Source organism: Alosa sapidissima, chromosome 22 (assembly GCF_018492685.1).
Source record: "Alosa sapidissima isolate fAloSap1 chromosome 22, fAloSap1.pri, whole genome shotgun sequence".
NCBI lineage: Eukaryota > Metazoa > Chordata > Actinopteri > Clupeiformes > Clupeidae > Alosa > Alosa sapidissima.
The window spans coordinates 5,713,431-5,739,701 of record NC_055978.1 but is presented as its reverse complement, the minus strand read 5'-3'; the positions used below and the strand labels follow the sequence as shown (position 1 = coordinate 5,739,701).

The following is a 26,271-nucleotide window of genomic DNA, read 5'->3' as shown; positions in this document are numbered from 1 at the left end:
TAAATTTCCATGACTTATAATGCAACAGTACAATACTAACCAAAGATTTCCAAGCAGCTGCGTAGCGTTCAAGAATCGTTCTACTTTTTTTAGGAAGATGAATAAATGGGCATTGAATAAACAAAGTTGGGCTAACCACAACTCAAGCAAGCAGTAATGTTAATAAGCAGGCAGATATACACCAATTCTCCATGGAAATATATTTGTATTAGGCCTAATGTATTTTGGCAAGTACATTTAAACTGCTAACAAAATTCCCTGCATTCCATGACTTTGCCCCTGACTTTTCATGTCTAGAATAGACTTTATTAAAATTCCATATCCCGTGGAAACCCTGCTAGTATGTAGTCCAAAGTCTGGTTTAGGGTTAGCAGAATGTTTCGCACTCATTCCGCTAGAGGCCCGAATAACTCATCGAAGCCATGTAACTACAGCTACCGGAGGGTGGCATTGTCGTCAAATTCTTCAAGAGCCGTCGAGGTAGGCTACCGGTATGTTTCTTGGAGTTTCCCGTTTTTAGTTAAAATAAACTAGCTTACTTTACTTTTTTAATTGTTTTGCCATATTCCAATTGCATCCTGTCTTTTTACAGTGATTTGGACTTTTGAATCTTCAGAGCATCAACAGAGTAAAAAAAAAATAATAATCGTGAAGGTTTTCTGTCTGCTACGTGGCTGGCACGTAAGTGCTTCCCAAGATCCCTTGATTAGGGAGGGGGTTATGTATGAAGACAGACCGCTAGGAGTTTTGGCTGTAACTAATCTGCAATAATGTTTTCATCGTAGTTTTTAGGCTAAACTAAATGTGGGCCTACTCCTAGAAAGTTTCGATCTAGTCAAGTCTATTTGTGAAGTTGGACATAAACTCATTTGAGTCTTGTAGGAAAGCTCAGGCATTGTAAAAGCGTGGAGCGGTCCGAAAATGCCAAGTAATGAGTTGAAGCAAAGGAAAAAGAACACTTCCCAGAAACAAAATGCCGACTCGAGCGATGGAGCGAAACAGAATGGCGAAGCTGAGGCAAAGAAAAGCGAAGCAACCGAGCAGAAATGTTTGGTACAGAAGAAAAGCTATCTCTGTTTGCCTGAGTCGAGGACGCTTCTCTGTCTTCTATCTGTCTCCGTCTGTGTTGCGCTGACGTGGTGAGTTTGGCTGCGCTTTTACGCACTTTCCAGAATCACATCTTTAGCAACAATAGTCTCAGTGAGTGAGAGTCCGGTCAAGGCCAAAACATGTCTTCCTCTAAGTCATAAACTAATATAATGTTGTCCTGCACACAGTGTGGTCCTGCAACAGAATGAACGGTTTGCCGAGGTTGAGGAGAAGTACAATCTTCTTTACGGGAGAACAGCAAGTTATGCAGACCTTGAACAGAGAGTGGAGAGAGTATCTGAAAAGGTGGGTGTGACTTTAACATTATTACAGTCAAACAAAGGTTATAATTAGGAAATAGAGAACCCAGGAAGCCAAAGCTGTTAAAGGGGATTGTTTTAGGTCTGTTTGAAGAAGTTGAGGGTCATGTTGACCGTAGGACATTTCTATGTAGCTTTTTATGCAGCTCTGTTTCAAGGCAATGCTTTCAATTCATGCCATGTTACGTCCTGAATGTTTTACACAACACCAAAAGTGCTTGAAATTTGTCAGTAGTGGCATACACAAAGGAGACATTGTGTTTGATGTAGGGGGCGCACACACACACACACACACACACACACACACACACACCAGACCAGAGCAAGTTCTCTGTAATATTGGGCAAGCACACACATGCACTCAGAAGCTGATCAGCTCAGAGAAACACCCTGTCTTATGTTGTGGGTGCAGCTCGACGTCTCCAAGAATCGCCTGGAGGGGGCGCTCTCCTCCATGTCCACAGCAACCAGGCTGGCGAGGGACGTCGCCTCTCTCCGCTCTGCTGTCGCGGCGATGCAAGCATCGGATGAGGACGACATCACCACTTCCTCCTCCTCAGGTGGCATCCAGGAAATCAATGCCCGCTTCCTGAATGTGACGGAGACATGGCAGTCTGGCATAGCCACCGTGACGACCGACTTGTCAACGCTGAGGGAGGAGTCACGCGCATCGCACGTCCGCGCCACCGAGAGCGTCAACGACGCGGAGCAGCGCCTGCGCGCCCTGGCCGAGCGTCTGGAGGAGTTCGAGACCAGCACGCGGCGGAACGCGCGCGTCTTCGAGCGCACAGAGGCAGACGACGCGCGGCAGGTCCAGGGCCAGCTCGACTGGAACACGGCGCGTATCGCCGAGCTGGACGAGAAGCTGGCCCGCCTGGCACGCGCCGACCGCGAGCATGCCGAGCGTCTGGACGAGCATGTGCCGCGGGCGCAGCAGTGCCAGGAGTACCTTCCGGCCGTGGAGGAGGCCGTGCGGACCATCCTGCGGCTGGCCAAGGGCTTCACCGTCGTGGAGCGGCGCGTGGAGGAGCTGGGCCTGCAGGTGCTGGGGCTTGAGGACAGCATGCTGAGAGGGCTCACCCAGACGCTGCACATCCGGCAGGCAGTGGACGCGCTGAGGAGCGGCGGGGGCCAGGGGGGGCTGGAGGAGGAGCAGCACCTGGGCTCATCGGCCGGGAGCGAGATCGACGCCATGCTGGAGACTCTCAGGGAGATGGAGATGGAGATGGACAGCAAGAGCATGGGAGCAATATTTGAGGTGGTGGAGATGGTGAACAAGGGGGTGGGAGAGGAGGTGGTGAACAAGGCAGTTGGAGAGAAGGTGGAGGAGGAGGAGGTGGTGAACAAGGCAGCGGGAGAGGAGGTGGTGGAGGAGAGGAAAAAGGAGGATGAAGGTGCTGTGACTGAAACAATACCCCCAGAAGAACCTGAACCCAAACAGGAGCACAATCAGGAAGAAGAATGGCCAGTGCCTGCGGAGGAGATGGTTGAGACTGTGGAGACACACATCCAGGACACAGAGAAAGACATTCCAGAGTCCCTGCCCAGTGATTTCAATGTGTGATGTCATCATTGTGTGCCTGCCAATTGTGTGTAGCTGCCTCATCTTTATAAAACTTCTGCTTATGCTGCCAGTGGAAAAAAGTGTTACATTTAATAAGTATGAATGGAATATTTGCTCTGTTATCTGTTGTTTTTCTGAACACAGTTTTAATATCTACTGTATGTCTCTCAGTCAGTACTGAACATTACCCTTACTGTATCTGAAAAGTATTCCTTGTATAAATGCTGTAATAACTGCACTGTCTCATCATATAGTCATGTCTATTGAAGGGAAATTTTATTTTCTATATAGAACTCATCTGTCTTAATCTCACATAACATTTCAGAAATTAATGTATCAGTATTGTTGTGGATATTCATAAATAGTCATTTGTGTGGCTGTAATTATACACAATGTCACAGATTTCGTTTCTTTTTTAATAAAATAAATGAAAATGTTTTTTTTTCACATGATTTTCTTGTGAAGTTAATTCCATAATATTTGTCATGTATGCACATGTCTTCTCACATAACATTACTTTTCATATTTCCTGGCATCATTTATAGGATTTCTAGAAACTACAGTACTTCAGTAAGGCACATTAATTAGAGTCTATAAAGATTGGACATTCCAAGCCGACTGCTTTGTCTACAGTACAGCCTTGGTTGTACACCCTGGTGCCATCATATGCGGTTAGCTTACTATCTCTTACTAGCTTACTATCTCTTCTGTGCTCACAGGGAATAAGAAGACTCTGACACAACTTATGGCCTACTCTCAAAAACACATAGCAGAACACTGAAAGATTGATCATATTCATTTACGATAAATACAGAATCTATTGAAAGAGTCAACACATGGATACAAGTCAGATCATTAGATTAGGCTTTCATGTTTTGTTGTTGTGTTATGTGTTTTTAATCACAATTAGATATGCGTCATAGTTGATTTCCTCGGCATTCCTGTCCTTATTTCTGGGGATGGTGATCTCTTTGCATCAGCAAAATTGATTCTCCTCACTCACGTGTAACGTATGTGTTAGGAACTGTTTTTGCATAACTGTTTTTGCAGAACAGCTTTCACTGTGGTTACAGGCTGATATCAACAGCATCCATAGAGTTAGACAGTGGTGTGAAGTTATATGCAGGATCACACTGTCCAGCAGTATGATGTTAAAGAAGCATTATCCTGGTTGGCCCTGTTCTAAAATTAGTGACTTACTTAAAATACATTCCTTTCAAACACGAACAACAGGCCAGTTGTTCATCTGTTGGAAATAATGTTGGCGTGCTGTGAAGGATTCTCTACAGCTGATGATATACGAGGCATCTTTTTGAGCAATGTTGCTAGGCAATGTTTCTTTATGTATTGTGGTTGTGGTATGTTCTCATTGATATTGACCAACATTGTTTTCTAAAGTACTTTAATCAGCTGTAGGCAAATTTTCATGATCATCAAATTAAAACTCCATTAGGCTACCTCTAACAGAGCAAAGCCCAACACACGTCGACACCAAAGTTTAGAAAATTGTTCTCTTGTGATTGTCAAATCCATAGATGCAAATGTCGTCGCCAGTGGGCATTGACCTTTAGGATTATGATATATGGGGCAACAGGAATGGACCCAAATAACAATACTCAGGACCATTGCCTGAAAAATGTATCATCAGCCTTAGATAGCTTTTGTATCATTTAGATTTTCAAAGGGTGTTCATATCGGAACAGAACTACATACAGTAGCAGTGCTAGCCTGGAGGGCTAGAAACAACAGGGGCATTTCTGTCTCCTTCACAAGACCATAATATTGATATTCTATTGAAATGAATTTACAGATAACACCAAAACTAGGTATTCATTAAAATGTTGCATAGTGTTGATTTAAGTAGCCTACTATGTAAGCCAGGTGTACCTGTTAATGACCTTTCCAGCTACCTACAGAATGCACTCAAGAGGCACAGGCTTAACTGGATGCACTTGAAAATTACCTCAGAGAGGCTGTCAGCAGAGGCTCCCTCTGGCATGTGCAGGGATGGGCAGTATTTATGATACTTGTATTTAAAATAGTATTTTGTCATTCATTTCATTGGGTTGAAGAAAATGGGTTGGTATTTTGTATCTAAATACTACATAGGTGTGTAAAACCAGTAGCCTACTTTTGGCGATGTGATGACCATGATCATAAAAGTGCATAACAATGAATGTAGCCTTTGACTGGTGCTGACTTAGTAATTTGCCCAGACTTATTGTCATCAGAATATTGAGATTCAGGAAGATCATCCAGTGCAAGATGAATAACACACCATACACTTTCTCTCACACCAACCTCAAGTTTCTTGAGAACTTTAATCAACCAATCGGAAAACACATGGAACCTTGGTATGTGGTTGCCCTCCAACATTACGTGTGTGTGTGTGTGTGTGTGTGTGTGTGTGTTTTCTTCACAGTGTCAGAGTCTTCTAGCTGCACTGGAGAAGCTGGAGAGCGAGGCTCCTCCGTCCCAGGTGGCCAGTTTGGAGCAGGAGATCTCCCGGCTGACCACCTGGTCCTCAGAGGTCTCCGGCAGGCGGCAGCAGGCCCAGGAGAAGCTCTTGGCTCTGGGCCAAGCCGTGGAGAGCATCGGGGAGCGCACCTCCAGCATCACGCGGGACATGTCCGCCAAGGTGGCAGCCGTGCGCACAGACGTGCGGCGCATGGGCGGCCTGGAGACGGACGTTGAGTCGCTGCTGAACCGCACGAGCGAGCTGGAGGACGCACTGGCCGACGCGGAGAGGACGATGGTCAAGCGCATGGCCGAGCTGCTGGCCAGCAGTATCGACCGCGTGTCCAGCATGAAGGGCGCCACCGAGAGGAATGCCCAGCGCCTGGACCAGTTACGCAGGCGGTTCCCCGAGCTGCAGGCCGCCGACAGTCAGCTGTCCGAGCGAATCCTGGCCCTGGAGAGCGGCCGGGCCCGCCTCATGAGAACCGTAACGTTCGCAGGTGACCTGAAGCCCAAGGTCTTCACCATCCAGAGGGACTTCAACGCACTGGAGCCGCGCCTGGACGACCTGACCCTGCGGATCGGTCAGCTGGCCGAGGATTTGATGAAGAGCGAGAAAGACCTCGAGGAGTTGAAAGAGGGCCTGGCCAACCTCAATGTAACTCCAGAAAGAGTAACAACAGAGGTACCAGCAGAACAGGATGTGGCCATGATGACCCCTGACCTCGCCGAGCAGCTCGCCCAGACTGTCAGTCACACTGAGGGACAGTCAATCAGCAACAGCCTTCCATCTGGAGAGCTGTGAACACTCAGTTCTCTGTCCGTAGTGCAGTTTTTAAGAATGTAGCCTGCTGTATGTGGTGTGTTCAGGTTATTCCTGAAGGGTCACCATGCTGAAATGTTATTACTGATGAATTAGTGTGTTATTAAATGTGAACTTGTTTGGTATGTGTTTCTTTGAGTGTTTTTCGTTCGCTTTGAGATTGAAATGAAACAGCATTTGAAGTGCAGATTTTGTCATGAGTTTCACTGGGTCTCAAGTTGTGAGATTTTGGAGGCCATTAATTTCTTATTTTAAAATGAAATGCAGGGGGGGTACTGTGGCGCAACAGGCTACAGCGCCCATACCATGTACGGACCCAAGTGCCAAGTGCCAAGACCCAGGTTTGACTCCGACCTGCGGTCATGTCCCGATCCCACCCCATCTCTCCTTCCCACTTACTTCCTGTTGCTCTTCACTCTCCTATCAGAATAAAGGCAAAAAGCCTTTATATAATATAGCCTTTAAATAATAATAATAATTAAAATGCAGTTGGAAATCATATACAGTATGTCTGGGTTTTAAAAGAAAAGATCCGCTTTTTATCTCTGCCATCTTCAAGCTTTGTAGAACTACGTGGAACATGCAGAATATGCTAAACCAGTTCAACTGCTTTTTCTTTTCTATGCATGTTGATGTGTTCTATACATTGTTTGCCTATGGGCATGTCCAACATTTCTGGTTGAGCCCAGGAACATTTCAACTGATTTCAACAGGGACAGGAAATGGAGTCAATGGGAATTTATGGGCAGATGTGCTGCACACTCTCTCAGCCAATCAAAGACCTTTATGTGTGGGCATGTGACTTTGTGGACCAATGAGGAGCTGTGGAACATTTGCTGTATCGATCAGTGGTATTGATGACAGGGCAGATGAAGGGGATGCCTGGGATTCTTAAGTGGCAGCTGAAGATAAGCTGCACCACTAATCACAGATCTTTGTTGAGATCTTGACACTGTAGTGCTCATGTTTTGAACTTTTGTTTGTAAGGATTGTAAGAATGCATTCATTTAGAACAGTAGTTTCTAAACTTTTATTGAAAAAAAAAAAACAGCCAGTACAATCAGATTTTCAAAGAGTTGTAGAAAGCTTTTATGACATGACATGACCCTTCATAAAAACAACAGAAAACAAACTATTAAAAAATACAGTGCAGGTTGAAGTGTTTAGATTCACAGAACAGCAGTCCACAAAGACTATCTTGGCATTCATTTAAATCAATTCTTGTTTCTCGATTTTCTATACTTCTCCTCCTCCTCCACACACAACACACACACACACGTACACACACACACACACACATACACACACACACAAACAGAGAATATTCTGCTGCATGTGCAAACTGACACCCTCAAATCTTCCCCAAAGATATACTCATCACCCTGACCCCTAGCATATCAGTCTACCTCTCCGCTTCTGTCCACTTCTTTGGCTGTGGGTTCTTTCCCCACCTTGTTTGCTGTTGCAGCCTTGATCTCCTGCACTGCGCTCTTCAGCGCAGCGATAGCCTCCGCCTGGCTGTCCAGCTGCTCCGCTTTGGCCTGCAGGTTGTCCACGGAGCCTCTGAGCTGCTCCAGGTCTCCCACAGCCTTGCTGAGGGTCTCTGCGTCCCCGAGAGCGTCCACTTTCTCCTCCACAGCTGCCAGCTGCTGGCCGACGGAGGAGAGGTCGCCACGGACGCTTTCCACAGAGGCCAGGTTGCCCTCGAGCTGCTGTCCAAGACTGGCTTTCAGTCCCTCCAGATCCGCCTTCAGGGCTTCCTGGGCTTTCTCCGCAGCCTTGCCCTGGGCGGCCAGCGTGCTTTCGTGGGAGTCGTATTTGGACAGGAGGGCCTCCAGTCGGCCATCTTGCTCCTCGTTGGCGGTGGCCAGGGCTTCGCCACTCTCCTGCACCCGTGTCAGCCGGTTCTCAAGGTCGTCGCCGCGCCTCTGCGCCTTGGCGATCTCCTCCCGCAGTTCCTTCTCCAGGCTCTGGACGGCGCCACTGGCCTGCTCCTGGCCACTCTGCAGGCTCTGGGCTTGGTCGGCCATGTTCTGGACGGCGGCCTCGGCAGCGGTCACCTCCTCCCGCAGGGCGCCCGCCGTGGCCTGCACCAGCGCACGCACCGACTCGATCTCCTCCGAGAGCGACGCCATCTCCTTGTTACGACCCTGCAGCTCCTCCCGGACCGACCCGATCTGCTCGCGCAGCACGCCAGTGTTGCCCTCGGCGACCTGGTTGGCGGTGTGCAGGTCTGCGATGGCGGTGGCCACGGCAGTCAACTCCTGCTTGACCAGCACGGGGTCCTCCCGCTCCTCCACGCGTGCGCGGAGCTCCTGGAGCTGAGCGCGTGACTCGCCCTGGGCGCCGGCGAACTCGGCCACGCTGTCGGCGATGGAGCGGCTGAGCTCAGCCAGCCGTTCCTCCACGGTCGACTCCAGCGAGGAGAAGTCACGCTCGCGTGCCTCCTTCACCTCGCGGATGCCCTCGGACAGGTCGAGCAGGATCTCCTTCTGGAGACGCTGGAGAGCCTCCTCCACACGCTGCGTCTCCTGCTCGCCCTTCTGCACTGCCGAGCCCAGCAGACGCACCGCATTCTCACCCTTGCTAACGGAACCTTCCAGAGACGCCAGTGAACTGCTCAGAGAGTCCACCTACAGAGGGCGAGAGAGAGAGAGAGAGAGAGAGAGATAAAGAGACAGGGAGAGAGAGAGAGAGGGTCAATGGGACTCTTCGTGGAGAAGTATGAGAGAGAGAGAGCAAGACAAGTAACAAGACAGCAACAATGTTTGAGAGGAGGACATAGATACACTGTAGGTACAGGCACAGAGAGATAGAGGGCCTTAATTTAAATGACAGGCAAAGTGCAACATCTAACAGAAGCTAATTTAATATGTGGACAAAGTCTGCTACCTAATTTGATAACGTGAGCAAGTTCCTAAGTGCAAACATCAAGATAGATTTAGTTCAGGCAGAAGACAATCTGCTCATTGCAAGACTTTGCACTTTGAATTAAGGCCCATTGAATTGCCATTTGAATTAAGGCCCAGAATCTAATACAAGGAGGGGAGACAGAGAACTTCAGACTCGTGAAGCACCTGCATAAGGTGAGACAGTGTGACATAGGAGGGAGAGTGGAGGTGATGATGCTGTTATTGCAAATACCCCCTAAAAGCCAAACAATCATTCATTCCCTGACATTCATACGCAAAATGGACTTATGGATCTACAGTATGAGGAAACATCACATCAACAACAACACCACTTTGCCTTTATGGTGCTTTTTAAGGCACTTTAAGTGCTTGGGAATCCTCACTAACCACTACCAATGTGCACGGCAGCCATTATGCAACAGAATACTCACCACACACCAGCTTGAGGTGGAGAGTGAGGGAATGAATGAATAAATGAATGAATGAATGGGGAATGATTAGGGGGCCAGATTGAATGAGCCAGGTTTGGAACTTGGCCAGGACAATGCACATCAAATCAAATGTAGAGCAGAAGAGTTGCACTGTAACTGCATGTCTTAGTGAAAACTCAGCTCAGACCACTAAACTAATAGTCCTGTTTGGAATGTCACAGCGTCCGAGTGGACAATTAGAGGATGCATGAATGCCCGTGACTGTGAGCACTGATGCTGACATGCAGAGCACAAATATGAAGACCAGATGTTATGCATTTCACGAAAGGTCATATGGGTACAGTACATGCTATAGTCAAATTCACCACTGCTGATAGTGACTATACTGTAGGCCAAAAAGAAGCCCAAAGAATAATGTATTCAGCCCTGTACATTATTACTCAACCTGAGTGCAAATTTACTGTCACTGGAGATTTTGTTGTCCAATGTTTCCTAAAATGCATCACTGCTCTGCAAGCAGTAACAGTGAAGCAGCCTGTTACATAACTCTACAGTGACTGGGCATGAAGTGGTATAATGAAATTAGAGAGAAGAGATCTGTAACAAAAAATAGTTTTACAAAATTCTGTTCAAATGTCTTTTCACCACTTTTTTTTATCAATGAATGAATGCATGCAGAAAAGATAAAGCTATGATTCCACAGACAACTTATGTGCATCTACAATAAAGTAAAATAACAATCAATATTTAAAAAGTGATGACATATAATCTATCAATGTTAGAATGGTACTACAATTTACAAAATCATATGAAAAACTTATTTCTGTAGTGCCAACTCATCAGGCTTCTTTGGGGGGGAGGGGACGCACTTAGACTGGCCATTTCCTTCTTGTGAAAATACTTCAAATGGATGAATCTAATTGGTTTTCAATAACACATTATTTTAAATTCATGAAAACAATACTGATTGTCTGACATGTAGGCCCCCACAAAAGCGAGGCCAGTTCCGTTGCTATAACTATGGAATAGGACTGTAATTTGCTCAGACCATCCTACCTGTTGAAGAACATTCTCCACTTTTTGTGCCAGTTCTGCGTTCTTCTGTAAAGACTCTTCATGTCTGTTACTGATTTGGCTCACTTCTTCTAATACTTGTTGAAGATAGTAGGACGCAAAACCAGCACCAGCCACCAATGAGATGTAACAAAGCGCAGCCAAAAGTTTCAAACAACTTCCCGACCCTGAACTCGATTTAGGGTGAGGGGCTGGTGGGGTCTCTGCCTTGTTGGCTTTCTGACTTTTCTTCGCCACGTCATCTTGTTGCTGAGGTGGTGGTGGTGGAGCATTATTTTTCTCGTTGTTGGTGGTGGTCGAGTTGTTCTTATTTCTGTGTTTCGCAGTCATGGCTGCTGGAGTCCTGAGTTGGTCGTCTGCTGCGCGGAGGAAAGTGGAGATCACTTATGAGCTGGTGGATGCTCCCGATATTGTTACAGAGAAATCGGCGTATCAGTGAGCGTGTCGTGTCCGTTCATGGAAACGTGTGGCGGTATGCAAAAAAGGGGCGTCCCTTTAAGAAAGTATAGCCTATAGATAGAACCATAGCTATTGCTTGTATTCCCCTGTACATTTTGTCTCAGCAACTTTTCAGGAACTCTTAGCCCCATTCGCAGTTGCCTTATTTTTGTCCTTAAAATTATCCCATAGTGTGGATATTTATAAGCTATATATGCTTAGGTGGCACGTAGCCTATATGCATCTCCATATGAATTCGGCATCTGATCTTATTTAGCCAAAGGGTGTGGGGTCTGGAAACAACAGCGGAAACGTCCCCTCTGGATTTTTAGAGAATTAGCCGCTGGCAATCAGATGGTATCAGGACAGTTCGGATTGGTAAAAAGGCTGAGAACTCGCTGAGAACTCTATCTTCTTATTGCTTGCAAACTCCATAAACAGCCATGATAACACTTAAAGGCCGTTGCAGTCCGGCTGTTGTAATAGCCAACGGTTCTAGAGATGGCACAGTGTGTGGAATATATATTTTTTGTTTGCTCCACCCGTTCGACGTGGCAGTGAGTCAGACATGCTTTCCTCAACACGACACCCCTTTCTGCCCAAAACAAGGCTTACTTTGTTGCCTGTTGTATTAAAAGTTCCTCCACCTTACAGATGAACTCTGTCAGAGCAACCATAGCTCATTTAAGTAGGCCTATGTTATTGTCATGTTACTGACGTGTTTCTGGAGAGTAGCCTATCCTATGAGAAAAGAAACAAAACACTGTGTATTTTCAATGGTGTATTTTCCCTGAAGGGCTATAATGCATTATAGTGCACAAACAAAAGCTATGTTACTATAGAATATTCGTATTGTGTTGGAGATTTCCAAAACTCCGTCAATATAATTACACAATTAGCCTAGGTCGTATTTACGTTATGGCCTACAATTCCCAGCGCTGCATAGGCTACAGTGTAATATTTTATGGTTGATAAACTAAACTGAGGTTAGGGCTATCCTTGTAATAATATCAAGCAGATATCAAGTAGGCTGCCTTTTTGTTATTCTAGCCACCTGGTGGCGGCTAAATGGACAAGTGAAATCTCGGATATCCTACTGTCCCGAGTTTGTAAGTTTGTTGCATATTTCTACTCGTGGGCGGGTGCATCTCCCAGTCATCCAACCACAGCGGCTTGCTGAGCTCGCGCAGGTCGGCTACGAGAGCGGAGCTGAACTCCCGCCACAAACTGAAAGCACCACGGAGGGTTAGCTGCTAGCTAGTAAACAGACACGATGGCTTCGCGTCGAAGGGCCAAAAAGGCGACACACTTTGAGACTGTCAACAGATGGTGTCTGGATTTTTATGTGGCAGAAGCCCTCGACGCTTTTCGGGATGATGAATACAGGCAGTTTTCCCAAATTAGAGACCATCTTCAAAGTAAGTAACGTTAGTGAACAGTATGTAACGGTAACTTAGCTTTCATGTAACCTAACTATGCTAGCTGGCTAACACATGAATAAACTTGGGAAGCATAAAGTTGGCTGACATGGCTAACGTTAGTTTGCAGCAGTGCAAAGAAAACATGTGGGTCAAATGATTTCGGAAGTGTGTCAACAACACTGTCAAGTGTCATTGTTAACATTACCCTAACTGTTAACGCTGCTGATGCGTTATGTGAAACACTCATCCATAAACTAATGTTAACATTAGCTGTTGGCTCAGCATACGTTTCTACAGCATAACATAACGTTAACTTGTAGGTTACTCATAGCATTGCATCCCAAACTTAAACGTTAGGCCGACTCGGTTAGCTGAAAGTTGATTAACATTTGTGGAAACAAGATCATCATAGTCGTCTGCAGTTGTGAACGCATCGTTAGATCTAACGTTAAGTATCTGTCTTGCCGTGAAGTGACGTTAACTCAACGTTAACTTGCAGGTTTAGGTTAGCAGCAGAGGAGATAAGATTTGCTAACTAAGAAATGAATCTAGAAATGAATCGTCGGTGTATTCTTCATGTAACTTAGCTTGCTACTAACGTAAACACATGTAATCTGCTTTTTATAGGTTTGTTGGAGATGCCGATAGAGGCCAACAGTAGCTTACCCATGAAGTTATTAATCATACAGTTTTTGTCTCGAATATATGACGGCGACAAACTTGGTAAGATGTTTCTTAACGTCAACACCCTTAGCTGTTGGAATTGATGGAAGTGAAGTTAAAAAGTGCTTTTTGTAACAGTGCTGTCTCTCTCTCTCTCTCTTTCTCTGTTATTGGTTCCAGTGCAATATCGTTTGCCATAACGTTCAAACTTAGTTTTTACTCTTCCACTACCATTCAGACGTTGTAGATGAAATAAAAATAGCAATAGAAAACTGACTTTGATTTGAATGCGAAGTATATGACATTGGGTTCACTTGTCATTGGGTTCATATTGGTATGGTTTAGGAGATAACATAGCATCTGGTTAGAAGTAATATGACATTAGGGCTGAACGATTTATTGCATTTGCGATAATATCGCGATATGATGAAACACGATTTTCAAACCGCAAAGGCTGCAGTTTGTAATATGTGACGTCACCAAAATGCATTTATACTTGCGCTTGCCGACGCGCCACCGACTCTTCTCACTGACCACTGAAGAAGCAAAAAACGTAAACAAGAGGACCAGCTAACAGTGTCAAGAAAGGTCTGATCAGTAGAGCTACTTTGGTTAAAAATAAACCTCTTCATTACCTTTTGCTCGAACCTACCATGTCCCTGGTTCTAGTTCATAATTCCCCTGTGCTGCTACTGGCTGGTAACTTCGTTCACTTGTCCAGCTGACGATTAAAACTCCACGACTGTTTAGGCTGCACAGCAGCCATTCACCTGTGCACTGGGGACTTTGTTTACTGGAGTACAGTGACAGTGGGGGCATTTGCGATATCCAAGGGGGTTGGCGGCACAAACAATGAATTGATGCATAATGTTATCCGCAAGTAGTTGACACAGCTAACCACCAAAAACCCAGCTGTTATAACATTAGCTTACCAGCTAAGGCTCTAGGCTACATACATGCTGCTAACTGCTGATAACTTTGCCTGCTTAAAGAGTTTTGTCTCCGCGATTGGCTTTGGTGTGATATGAACAAACTAGTTAATTTGCATGCATGCGTATTGCGCTGCGGTGTTGATGATGCTAACCTTTAGTTAACACCGAGCCGAACGGTCATTCGGCCGCATTTATTTGCGCTACAACAATCTACAGTAATTTGTTCTGATTCACGTGCAAGTAGCCTACAGAGGAGCGTGCGTGTGCGCGCGCGTATGGAGAGCACAGGACAAGAAGAAGCCGTGTCAGTGCCACTACATGTAGACCTATTTGTTAACTAACGAAAGAAGGTCATATCTACATGAAATAGAAACGAATCAGAATCATTAAATGTTTACAAGGCTGGAAGTTCAACAAATATAGGTCTACTAATGTTATTAAAGTAGTTAAATAAAAAATATTTCATTCATCAATCTTATTCAATGACCTAATGCCATCATAACATAAGCCTGGGCTCCAGGAAAGAACAGTTTATGTTTAACTTATCTAATTTTGTGTTGGTCATACTATAGAATAATATATTGCTTGTCTTTGTTGAATAAGACAGAAGATAAAGAGCTTAAAAATAATCGCATCGCAATCGCAATATTGGTGAGAAAAATCGCAATTAGATTTTTTTCCAAAATCGTTCACCCCTATATGACATCAGGTTCACATGTCATAGTTATTTATAATTAGTATGTAAGTGCAAACTCACCAGAATCATTCATTTCATTTCAATCATTCAATTGTGTCCTGTTGAGCAGCAGCTATTTTAACTAGCAGGGCAACCACAGGTGTAACTACCATAAAATGAAGTACCGGTATGTTCAAATGAAGTGCAGCATTCCAGGTCCATTGCTCTTGTGTTTGTTCTGTATATGATATGTTTTGTTGTGTCTTTATCCTCAGGGATTGAGTTTGAGTTGGACTCTGTTACTCCGCTTGAGTCAGCCATGAACGTTTTGGAGAAAATCTGTGCTGAGGTTGAGGTGCCACAGTCAGATTTGGAGAGAGTCCACACATCACTGAGAGAGATGGTGAGGGCACACACATACACACACACACACACACACACACACACACACACACACACACACACACACACACACAGCTCTTAATTAGGCCAACTTAATTAATTAGGCCACATCTTAAGGCCCCTACACATAGGCACGGGCATGCGTTCAGTGCACTCCATTGTTTCCGTTTGACCCGGGTTCGGTTCCTGCTGTTGCAAGTTTGTGTCGTTTTGGATATATCTGCTAAATCCCAGTCAATTTGAACTTTAACTCTGTTTACAATTGTCAGTGAACTAGTGGTCACATAGAATTAGAGGCTTGTGTCATGCTATGTGTTACCCAGTATTTATGTTTTTGATGTTTAGCATCAGTGTTAATGCATTCTTTCCTTGTTGGTTCAAAATATTTTATTCTGTAGGTTGTTGTCGTTTGCATCAAAAGTAAAGACTTTAAAAAAGCTAAGGAGATGCTGGAAAAACACTTCCCTACGAGGAAAAATCCAGTGGGCAAGGTGAGTTCTGTGACTGCTTAAAACTTACAGTGTGCATTGTAGAGGTCTTTGGGTCACCACACAGTAAACAGACCCACTGATAATAAAGACCTTAAGTAATCATATCAGCACCGTTAGGGCCGGTGTCCACCAATCACGTTTATTGCGCCGATGGCATCTATTTTCTATAAAAATCCTGTGAAGTTCAGCGTTCACAGCGCTCAGCACCCTCGGTGGCAAAAAGCCCTTGGCGCTCTGAGCGCTGTCAGCACAAACAAACGTGATTGGTGGACACAGGGCCTTAAAGGAGAATTCCGGTGTGATATTGACCTAAAGTGTATCGAAACATGATACCGAGTGTGAACGTATGTCTCATAGCCCATCTCGGCTTGTCCCCTGCACTCCAAAATCTGGCGCTAGTTAGCCGATGCTACCAACATCTTCTTCAATAGTGGTGCTTCGGCATCGGGCTAGCCATGCAAATAAATCACTGTTTTACACCCATTTACGAGGCTCAATGTATCTCCACACTTCATTGGTAGACTTCCTAGGGCCCTGACATTTAAAACGAGACATTGAGAACTTTGAAAAAGCACTGGTAGTTTACTTACAAGACGATTTATACAGACAGTATCTTCACGAAGTTTAGCGTTTGCAGCCATCTTGAATTTAGTCACGATAAGTCGAGAAACGAGTAAGAATGAACAGCTATGATAAGGGATCAGATTCCAAAAATAATTCAGTGGAAATGCATGGATTCCAGTTGCTGCTACTGGAAGAAACTGGAATCCATGCATTTCCACTGAATTATTTTTGGAATCTGATCCCTTATCATACCTGTTCATTCTTACTCGTTGCTCGACTTATCGTGACTAAATTCAAGATGGCTGCAAACGTTAAACTTAGTGAAGATACTGTCTGTATAAATCGTCTTGTAAGTAAACTACCAGTGCTTTTTCAAAGTTCTCAATGTCTCGTTTTAAATGTCAGGGCCCTAGGAAGTCTACCAATGAAGTGTGGAGATACATTGAGCCTCGTAAATGGGTGTAAAACAGTGATTTATTTGCATGGCTAGCCCGATGCCGAAGCACCACTACTGAAAAAGTTGTTGGTAGCATCGGCTAACTAGCGCCAGATTTTGGAGTGCAGGGGACAAGTCGAGATGGGCTATGAGACATACGTTCACACTCGGTATCATGTTTCAATACACTTTAGGTCAATATCACACCGGAATTCTCCTTTAAGCAACACAATGTTATTTTACTTCCCTCTTTCTCTTCCAGTCTCTTTCTGTCAGTCTTTACTGTCCTATGTCATTAAAGGCAAAACGCCCCAAAAAATATACTGGATATATAGACAAAATAAATAAATTGCATAATTGTGTAATCTGTGTTCTTCAGGCTAAGCTGTTGTCAGACCTGGTGCAGAGGAAATATAGCACCCACCCCACACTGGAGCAACCGTCCTACAGCCAGTTCAGGCAGAACATGCTGGACTTCATCGAGAGAGTGTACACTATGCCTCAGCCTTTTCTATCAATGGTATTATCCCATCTATTCAGACACACACACACACAAACAGACACATAATTCTTGGGTTAAAGACATGTTCTGCTATGATTAACACCATCTTGGATTCCTGTGCATCACTGCCTCTCTTGCCCACTGCAATCCTCTGATGATCATCTATGCTATGTTGGCTTTCCATCAACACTGAGAGGTCACAGTCAAGACTCTTTGGTCTGTGATTCCTCGGTGGAATGGTTTACCTTATGCTCTTTGTTTTTGCGATAGTTTTTGGATCTTCAAAAAGCATCTATTTTCCTTATATCTGGCTAATTGATTTATTACAGAGGTGTGATTTTAGGTTTATGGTTATTGTTATTATTTTGTTAAATGTTAATTAGTTTATTACTAATATTAGTTTCTTTATTATAAATATAATTTAGATTATACTTAGATTAATTTCTGTATTATAAATATAATTTAGGCTATATATATTTTACTTTAAACTGCTAATTTTAATGTTATTGTAATGTTTATTGATGTCTGTGTAAGTCACTTTGAATAAAAGCCTCTGCTAATTACCATAAACACAAACATCACTTCACAACAAAACACTGACTCAATGCCATTCTTAAAAGTGAGACTAGTGAGAAAAGTGAGATTACATGCAAGATCCTTGTAAAAGAAATCCTAACCTATGCTCTATTTGAATCATATGTGATGGTCAATCTAAGGGTTTGGAGGAGAAGGCTAACAACAATGATTACCTTTCTGTCTGGTTGTGTTATATTATTTTATAACCAGTGTCTGTTTTTTCGATGTCCTGCAGATTGTTCGGAAGAGGAATGAAATGGTTGAGGAATCGCAGATCATCAAGAGAAGGTCACGGAGGTTAGAGTACGGAACCCAGACAGAGAACCACATTGACCTCACATCTGAGCCACGCCAAGAGCAAGATGCACCAGAGCATAGGTAATAGAAAGGACACACACACACACACACACACAGTAACACACACACACACACACACACACACACAGAGTGACACACACCAACACACACACACACACACAGAGAGACAGACATACGAGCCACAATGCTTGTCATGTGCCCAGTGTAGCCTGCCCGTGAGGACAAAACACTATAATAAAAAGTAGAATGTGAAGTAAAAGGGACTGGTATTCAGCAGACACTCTTATCCAAAGGTGATACGGACGTGCAGGGATTTGAACCCGGACTGACTTAGTTGGGCGACAGTGCTATTACTGCTTTATAACATTGTGCCCACACATACTTATACAAATACAAATACACATACATATATTTTATATATGTCAGACCATGAACAAATACCGTATGTATAGACAGAGAGTAACGCACCCCAAAACGCTGTTAACAAGATGCTGACCTCTGGTGATAAACTTCAAAATAGGAAGAAAATGTTCACTCTGGTTCCAAATGTGTATTTTATTAGATAACACTTCCAATGTTAACGTTTGGAAATGTTATCCAATAAAATATACATTTGGAGCCTGACAGAGAAGCTACACAATATGTGGCACATAACAATTAAGCTTCCTCTATAATCAACGGAACCAGCTACACCAGCCATGAGACAAGTCAGACAAGTCTTCTAAAACAATTTTTACGCTCTGTGAATGGAGCACTTCAGTTATGACCCCGTTGAGTGCAATTCTTTTTATCTTTTTCTTCTTTTTCTAAGACCATGAACTAGTGCCTAATGCCTAACTTTTCCTATACTAATCATAGTTTGTTGTTACTGACTTTAAGGTAAGCAAATCTGATTGGATCTAACTTTTACCTCTTTTTCTCTTCACAGCTCCTCCGTTTCTGCAGACGCCCGTCTGGGATACGTGACCTTACAGGTGCTGAGGCAGGTCTACGAGAGTCAGGCCCAGAAACTGGGCCTTAATGTGCCCTTCTCCACACTAATGGAGGAGGTCTACAAGGAGGCCGAAGAGGAGGCCCAAAAGGAAGCACAGGGTGGGCAACAACAACAGCAACAACAACAGCAGCAGCAAGTGGTTGAGGTGGAGGTGGTGGAGATTCAGAAGGACGTAAATCCTAAGGAGAACGTTCCGGAGAAGACTCCTGCTGTTGGGGAGGAGGTGTGTGTGGAAGCGACGGAGTCAGACACGCAAGCTGAGGATGAGGAGGAAGAGGAGAAACGGGAGACGGATAGTCTGCACCTCCACCTCTCTGAGACTCCGCAGGAGGACTTCGAAAAGGAAGAGGTGGTGGCACAACACAATGGTGCGGCGGAGGAGGAGGAGGAGGAGGAGGCGGCCATGGAGGAGGAGGAGCAGGAGGAGGAGCCGGACAGAGGGAAAGATGCGGATGAGGGGGATGAGTCCATTGAAGTGGAGCAGAAGGAGTCCAAGTCAGTCAGAGAAAAGGAGGAGGAAGAGTCGGTCTTGGTAAACGCAGAGAGAGACGTGAGTGACGACGATGCAGTGGTGCCTGCCGTCTCGCCACCACATCCTTCGTCTTCCGACACGGACAATCTGTTCTCGCAGGCGGAGTCGCCCAGCCTCCTGGCTCAACCCAAGCGCCTCACCCGCTCCCGATGCCGGGATGACCCCCCAGCAGCCCACAGCGACATCACTTCCCCTTCCCCTCCCCCTTCCTCGAATCCACAAACACCCACGTCAAAATCCCCAGACCCCGCTGAGCACGCCAAGCCTGCAGTGAACGTGATCGGAGGCTCTTTGCTGTCACGTATAATCGGTGGACGCTACTGCAAGGTAACTATGCCACAGCTGATCATGCTTCCCGACAGCCAACCAGTGACCTATCAGTCGGAGAAGCTCTCGACCTCTGACCCTGACTCCGCTGCCGAGAACTCCATGCTAGATGAGCCCCTGTTGCCATCCGAGCTGGAGGAGAACATCAGAACGCCGCCGCTGTCGTCGACACCGGACAGAGAGGAGCGCAGGGGTCGCGGGCGACTGAGGGACTCGCTCCTTAACAGGCGTTCAAAGGAGTCTCCCCCTGACACTCCCAACAGGGGCTCTTCCAGTGCCACCAGGAACTCTAGGGACAAAGGCTTTGTCACACCTAGTCGGAGCACCTCCGGTGCCACTAGCAGACGGGCGGAGGAGTTGGGTTCTGGCACACCGAGTAGTTCTAATACCCCAGGGTGTCAGAAGGACCCCATTCCTGACACACCGACAAGGGGCAGCGGGGCTGGTGCCAAGCGTCGGAAAGGGTTGCTGCCAACCACCCCTGGTAGGCCAGGACCCGGGAGCGCCCTGCGCCCAAACAACAGCTCCACAGACGAAGGTCCGCAGGACTTCTCGCTGTCCAGTTCGCCACCCAACAGGAAACGGCGGAAGGAGCTAACCATGAGGTAAAAAGAATATATTAGAGACAAAGCTTTAGTTTAGTTTGTTAGGAAGAGGATGTGTGTCACCACCAGATTCTCTTCACTGTTGCACAGCAAGTTAAAGCAAGAGTTTTCTCTTTGTGTGTGTGTGTGTGTGTGTCTTTTAGGGATGCAACCGTACACGGTATATTATAACCGCGATAAGCCGCAAACTATACGCACGTTAGAAATTAACAAAACACCTCCAGAGAACCAGTGCATCGGCCCTGCCACCTCTACAACCTATCAGTGCTTCCCTGCTAATGTAGCAATGCGTCGATAGGTTGTTGTGCTCTGTATGCAACAGGCTTGTGCAAAATTCCAAAATTGAATTGAAAGTGGCTCTTAAATTCCAATTCAATTATTGAATTTCACTTGCATTTCAATTGAGGTAGCAAACAGGAAGCAGAATTGCAATTTGAATTTTGCACAACCCTGGTATGCAAATGAGTTAGAGAAACACCAGGGCACAGCTGACATGATTGGAGTAAGAAAGAAATACATTTGGAAGAGGCGCTGCCGGGTTTCATATCCATTATGAGGGAACATTTAGGATTTCGGTACAAACTGAAGATCTTAAAGTAAAAAACAAAAAACAAAGTTAAGCCTACAGCCCAGAAGCCTGACTTAATGCAGTCTGGAGGAGACGCTTCTAACATGATTGCCATTAAAATAAACTAAAGAAATGTTGTTTGCTGCCAAGTCTTCCAAATTTATCTAAAGTGAAATTACACATCGGATGTATCTGCTTTGTTTAAGGGGTTCCTCCAGCCCATTCTTTCCATGTTTCATGGAAATCGGCCGATAGCTTGCTGATATCTAAATAGATAAATAAACTAACTAGCGTACAATATGGCCGCCGAGTGGAGAGACTTGTCTAAAAGGACTTAAATAAAATTAATTAATTAATTGTTTATACCGAAACCATATCGTTACCGTGGCCCAAAAAACCTGTACTGATACATGCCGATCAGTGAGCACCGTGTGCTGTTGCATCCCTAGTGTCTTTATCTGTGAACAAGCTAGATGGACAGATAGTTGTGTGTGTTCTTCAAATGTATTCTATTTTGTATATTCATATGACTTTCTTAACGTACTTCTGATATTGTTTCATATTGAAAAAAAGTACTACTATAATAAGAAACTAGAAAAAGAAAGATTTTATTTCTGATAACTTATTCACAACGGCACACATTACGCTACTCGCTGTGTAGTTGTATGTGCGCCTATAATGCCTCTATGCTTGCTGATTCCCTGATTGAAACACTGCATTACTTGTTAAATTTCATTACTTTTTCTAAAGCAGCACTGACTGAACTCATGTCTCAATTCGTCCATGTTTAAGTTTTGCTTGCAGTGAAATGCTTGATTGCAATGTTCAATAGACTGTGATTGAACAGAAATTGGCGTCAGGGAATAGAGGGGATGACGGACCAAATGACCTAAAGTAATAGGAAAGTGACTACTATATAGCAGACACCTTTTTCCAAATTGGCACGGACTCACAACAGCGGGTTTGGGAATCAATCCTGGGCTGACCCATTGGCATGCACTCCCACACAACTTAATTCCCTAAAGGGGCAGGAATACTTTGTAAATTGATTCGTTTAGTAAGTAGTGTTGAACCAGGTGAAGTTTGGGATAGCTGTGATGTAAAACAACTATCAAATAGCTAGCAGCAGGGGGCTCAGCTTTAACTTTTAAAAAGTGGTTGCCATCTTCTTGGCAACCAGGCATGAGGTTTTGGTTGCCAAGGCCAACCAAATGTGGTTGTCACAGGGGCAACCAGGGGGGGACAAACTGGTTGCCACTTGTAACCATTTGGTAGCCATGGGCAACCAGGCAACCGTGAATGTTGAGCCCTGGCTAGCAGAGTAGTATTCGTCACGTTGTTGTGTGGTCTGCCATCTCTTCACACTTTTTGTCAGCTAGTTGCAAACTGTCTTCAGAGATGCATTACATCAGTTTATTTATGTATGCCCTTACTTTTGTGGTGTAATGTTTAGAGAAACAGGTAATAATCGTCCAGTGTCAAACATGCACTCTGAAATGAGATTTCTTTTCAGTAGATCCACTATTTATTATACCAGTGGAGCTGTTGGTTGAACTGAGACATAGGCAGCCAAAACCAATTTGTTATTTATTTATTTGTTTGTTTTGTCAAAATGCATACTCACCTACATGTCCAAATCTCAAATGTGTGATAACAAGTAAAAATCCCATGATGCCTGTGTTCTCTCAAGCTGATAGACCAAGATGCTAAAATGGGAAGCAAGGGATCACATGTAACAATGTCCTTGCATATTTACTTGCACACAGGTGCATGGAGTTGAGTTATGCGTTTTGAACAGAGGGGTAAATAAATACACTTCAGAACATAAAAGTCCTACCACATATTTGTTCAAACCATTCACTAAACCAATGGCTTCCAATTAGTTCAACTCTTAAGCCAGGTACATAAGCTAATTGGTGACACCACTAATGCTGCACAGGTAGAACCCATGTGTGGTAGGACTTTTACTTGCTGAAGCCAGAGTTATCCACCTCTGTGGAGGTGGTTTCATTGACCCAGTGCCCCCTTATTTGGTATGCAGGCGTGTAAGAAGACTGAGTAAGAGGTTGCACACAGGGACAGAGACAGAACGTGAGATTGAGAGTGATGACAGTGACACAGCGATATTCTACCGTACAAAGGTGGTGGCACGGCGACGACAGAATGACCCCTTCCCCGAGTCCAACATGCCCAGCAAGGGCAGCCCCTCTGCCACCCCTGACGGCGGTCCCTCTGGCGCCACCACTAGGTGGTTGAAGGAGAGCGCCTCAGCCTCCCCCGACAGCAGCACCTGTAGCGCCACCACCAGGCACACAAATGGGAGGGCCTCTGTTACCCCCAACAGGGTCTCCTCTAGCGCCAGCACCAGGTGGTTGAAGGAGAGGGCCTCTGTCACACCCAACAGGCCCCCTTCCGGTGCCACCCCCAGGTTTTCTAGGGATGAAGGCGATGCCACTCCCAGAAAGGGCACCTCTGGTGCCTGTAGATGTTCGAGGCAGTTGGCTTCTGCCACAACTAGTAAGGGCACTTCTGGTGATGCCACCCGACGTTCAAGGGAATTGGGCTCTGCCACTCGCAGCAGGGGCAGTTGCAACACCCCTGGGCAACGGAAGGACACCCTCCCTGACACCACAGTTAGGGGAAGTCCTGCAGGTGTCACCAGATGCTCGAGGCATTTGGCCTTTGTCTCCCCTAGCAGGGGCACTTCTAGTGAAGACAGTGAAGGCATTCACGGGGTGACCGCACTCGACCAGGCAGAGGCCGTGGCCCAGAGCACGATGCAGAGCTCCTCTAGCCAGTATCACACGTGTGGCTCCAAGGCAGGGAGGAGCAGCAGAAGCAGCAAGTCTTTTGCTAACAGCGCTGCCGGCGCACGTTCCCATTCCTTTTACAGCAAGATGATGAACGTCACAGCAACCAGGGAGGAGTGGAGCGACGAGGATTCACTTTTCAGCAGCACCAGGAAAACTGGTACATATAAATAAATAATTTCCTGTAGATTAAAGGAGAAGGTCTGTGATTCTACTCCAATACACATACCAAGGTCATACTTGTGGTCATACTAGTTGTTTTGAATGAAATGAATGAATACAATGCAAGTAATTACATATCTTACATGCCATGTATGACATAATGTTTTTGTTATGATATGTAGTGTATTTCAGAAGAGTGCTTGTTTTTTAATAATTATTTTTTTCTGATTTCTATCTTCCCAGATGTGACTAAAAGCAATGGAAGGAAAAGGGTAAGTTATCCTGTTATCCGTCTGGTAAGAACGTGCAGTGATGGAATGTAAAAAAGTTTTGCATTATTCTATAAAGTCATCACAGATCAGTAGAAACCCTCGTCTGACGTTGCCATACTCGATTCTATTTATAAACATGTGGCATTAAGTAATGAAGATGGCCTAGTTAAAGGGACACCAGGCAAGCCTGATGCTTTTTCTCTACGAAACTCCCCCTAGCGCCTGTACGTGTCGATACGTGTGCGAGCCCTTGCTAGGTCTGAAGCTCTTTTCTTTGCATCTTCAAGGGTTTTCGCTGCTTCTTCGCCGGCTCTGCCATTATACACACGTTTGCAACAATCGCTAGCGTTTTGTTAGCCTGCCTCTGTGCTGTGGATGCAGGATGTAAACTGATCCTGCTTCTCGCGATGTCTGAGACTTTGTGAGACTGAAGGTCGGCGGGTACGATACACTGAACTTGCAAGCGGGATATTCTTCCTACAGGCAGTAGGGGCGGGTGAGAGAGTCTTCATTCGCCCTGTAATGAGTCATTTAACCATATACCGACTTACGAAGATGATTAATTAACACGAAAACCCTGCCTGGTGTCCCTTTAAAATCTAGAGACAGTGTTGCATGTGTCCAAGCCCCTTGTTCCTTTCTGTGTTGCAGATGTGGACGGAGGAGGAGACTCGCTGGGTGAAGGAGGGCGTGGAGCGTTTCGGCGTGGGGAATTGGGCGAAGATCCGTGAGGCATTCCCGTTTGAGGGGCGCACGTCGGTCAACATCAAAGACCGCTGGCGAACCATGAAGAGTAATGGAACTGTCTAAAGGAACGTCAGAGTGCCACTTCTCGGAAGGGACTGAACTATGAATGTGTACATTTGTTTTCTTGTGGTTTATTTTTTTTTTTTTTTGTAATGCAAAAGTAGTTGTCATGTCATGTGACCGACATTACATTTGTATGACAGACTTGGTGGGGAAGGATCAAGCCATCATTTTGTCATTCTCTTTAAAGTAAAAAAGAAAAATTGTAAATATGTTTTATGTTTGCACTAAAACACTTAAAATGTTTCATGTTCTTGACGCTTGGCAGCATATTTCTTAGGCTGTGAGAGATTAAAGGGTATTTTTGACAAGTCTTTTTGAATGCCCTTTCTTAAATGTTATACCCTTGTCCTTATACTTAGTATCTAGTACATACCTACATGCCAAATCTGCCTGTCAAGCTCTAAGTGTTTGTTCACCATCACTGTTTCATATTAGAATTCAGAATTTTCTCACCATTAGAATGAAGAATTTGCTTGCGTAAGGGCTCTATGTTGCATATTGAACACTTGAGAAACAGTGAGAAGAAACAAAGCTTCTTGATTGACCTCTGGCACACTTACATGGAGACAAGGATCAAATTATTGAAAGGCCTTTGGGCATACATGTAATACGGGTAAAAACCGGCAACCGGTTTTAGCCTTCTGGGACCCTCATCAGGGCCTCCAGCCTTGTTTCTTCAACTGTCCTTTTGAACTTCAAGAGCACCTTGCATGTAGTGCACATGAGTCTACTACGTCCACGAACTGAGGATTTTTGATAAACTGTATCATCCTTGTCTAAGAAAGACATTTAACCACGTGGCACACAACGCACCCATATCTGAGATAAGCTTAGCAAGCAACTAAAAAGTGCGTGTTCAGGGGATGGAGGTTTGGTGATTGTGCTTGTGGTCCTCCTTTGTTGTATGAATAATAGACCGTATTGCCTTATTATTAAAAATACACTATGTAGCTTACATTGAACAGGTAGGAGGAATGTGTGGGCAACTCCATTCACCTACTTAGGAAGCGCGTTTCTGTCTTTAAGTCACATAGCCTTTATTGCTGTCTGCAGCGGGACAGCAATGCTTTGAAGTGTTACAAACCGAGGGAGAGTTGCATCC

At 45.0% G+C, this 26,271-nt stretch overlaps 3 protein-coding genes across 5 annotated transcripts; 2 read left to right on the top strand and 1 right to left on the bottom strand.

Annotated features, from left to right (window-relative positions):
• The first annotated feature begins 347 nt into the window (after positions 1–347).
• LOC121697528 (IKBKB interacting protein) lies at positions 348–6,376 on the top strand. Of its 3 annotated transcripts, XM_042079071.1 has the most exons (4): positions 348–491; positions 593–1,139; positions 1,278–1,395; positions 1,822–3,416. In XM_042079071.1, the coding sequence occupies exons 2-4, from the start codon at positions 922–924 to the stop codon at positions 2,971–2,973; spliced, it is 1,488 nt and encodes a 495-aa protein (XP_041935005.1). In that variant the 5' UTR covers positions 348–491; positions 593–921; the 3' UTR covers positions 2,974–3,416. The 3 variants fall into 3 exon arrangements, with proteins under 3 accessions (XP_041935005.1, XP_041935006.1, XP_041935004.1); XM_042079072.1 differs by lacking the exon at positions 1,822–3,416 and adding an exon at positions 5,396–6,376 and having other exon boundaries at positions 348–1,139; XM_042079070.1 differs by having other exon boundaries at positions 348–1,139.
• Positions 6,377–7,313: 937 nt separating this feature from the next.
• ckap4 (cytoskeleton associated protein 4) lies at positions 7,314–11,550 on the bottom strand. Its single transcript, XM_042079067.1, has 2 exons — positions 10,653–11,550; positions 7,314–8,886 (listed from the first exon to the last, which is right to left on the bottom strand). Exons 1-2 carry the CDS (start codon positions 10,998–11,000, stop codon positions 7,651–7,653), a joined length of 1,584 nt encoding a protein of 527 aa, XP_041935001.1. The 5' UTR covers positions 11,001–11,550; the 3' UTR covers positions 7,314–7,650.
• Positions 11,551–12,312: 762 nt separating this feature from the next.
• On the top strand, positions 12,313–25,479 carry terfa (telomeric repeat binding factor a). The gene is made up of 10 exons (XM_042079065.1): positions 12,313–12,526; positions 13,157–13,252; positions 15,076–15,203; positions 15,601–15,693; positions 17,073–17,213; positions 18,007–18,149; positions 19,018–20,547; positions 24,009–24,085; positions 24,331–24,359; positions 25,011–25,479. Exons 1-10 carry the CDS (start codon positions 12,382–12,384, stop codon positions 25,167–25,169), a joined length of 2,541 nt encoding a protein of 846 aa, XP_041934999.1. The 5' UTR covers positions 12,313–12,381; the 3' UTR covers positions 25,170–25,479.
• Positions 25,480–26,271: the final 792 nt, after the last annotated feature.

What these genes read in the sequence shown, in the direction of transcription:
- LOC121697528 (XM_042079071.1), top strand. Translation starts at nt 922, where the DNA reads ATGCCAAGTAATGAGTTGAAGCAAAGGAAAAAGAACACTTCCCAGAAA. An exon ending in GTCTGTGTTGCGCTGACGTG is followed by an intron (nt 1,140 to 1,277) that starts GTGAGTTTGGCT and finishes TCCTGCACACAG; the next exon opens with TGTGGTCCTGCAACAGAATG. An exon ending in TGGAGAGAGTATCTGAAAAG is followed by an intron (nt 1,396 to 1,821) that starts GTGGGTGTGACT and finishes TTGTGGGTGCAG; the next exon opens with CTCGACGTCTCCAAGAATCG.
- ckap4 (XM_042079067.1), bottom strand. Translation starts at nt 11,000, where the DNA reads ATGACTGCGAAACACAGAAATAAGAACAACTCGACCACCACCAACAAC. An exon ending in TGGAGAATGTTCTTCAACAG is followed by an intron (nt 8,887 to 10,652) that starts GTAGGATGGTCT and finishes CGCCCTCTGTAG; the next exon opens with GTGGACTCTCTGAGCAGTTC.
- terfa (XM_042079065.1), top strand. Translation starts at nt 12,382, where the DNA reads ATGGCTTCGCGTCGAAGGGCCAAAAAGGCGACACACTTTGAGACTGTC. An exon ending in ACACATCACTGAGAGAGATG is followed by an intron (nt 15,204 to 15,600) that starts GTGAGGGCACAC and finishes TTTATTCTGTAG; the next exon opens with GTTGTTGTCGTTTGCATCAA. An exon ending in CGGAAGGAGCTAACCATGAG is followed by an intron (nt 20,548 to 24,008) that starts GTAAAAAGAATA and finishes TTCCTTTTACAG; the next exon opens with CAAGATGATGAACGTCACAG.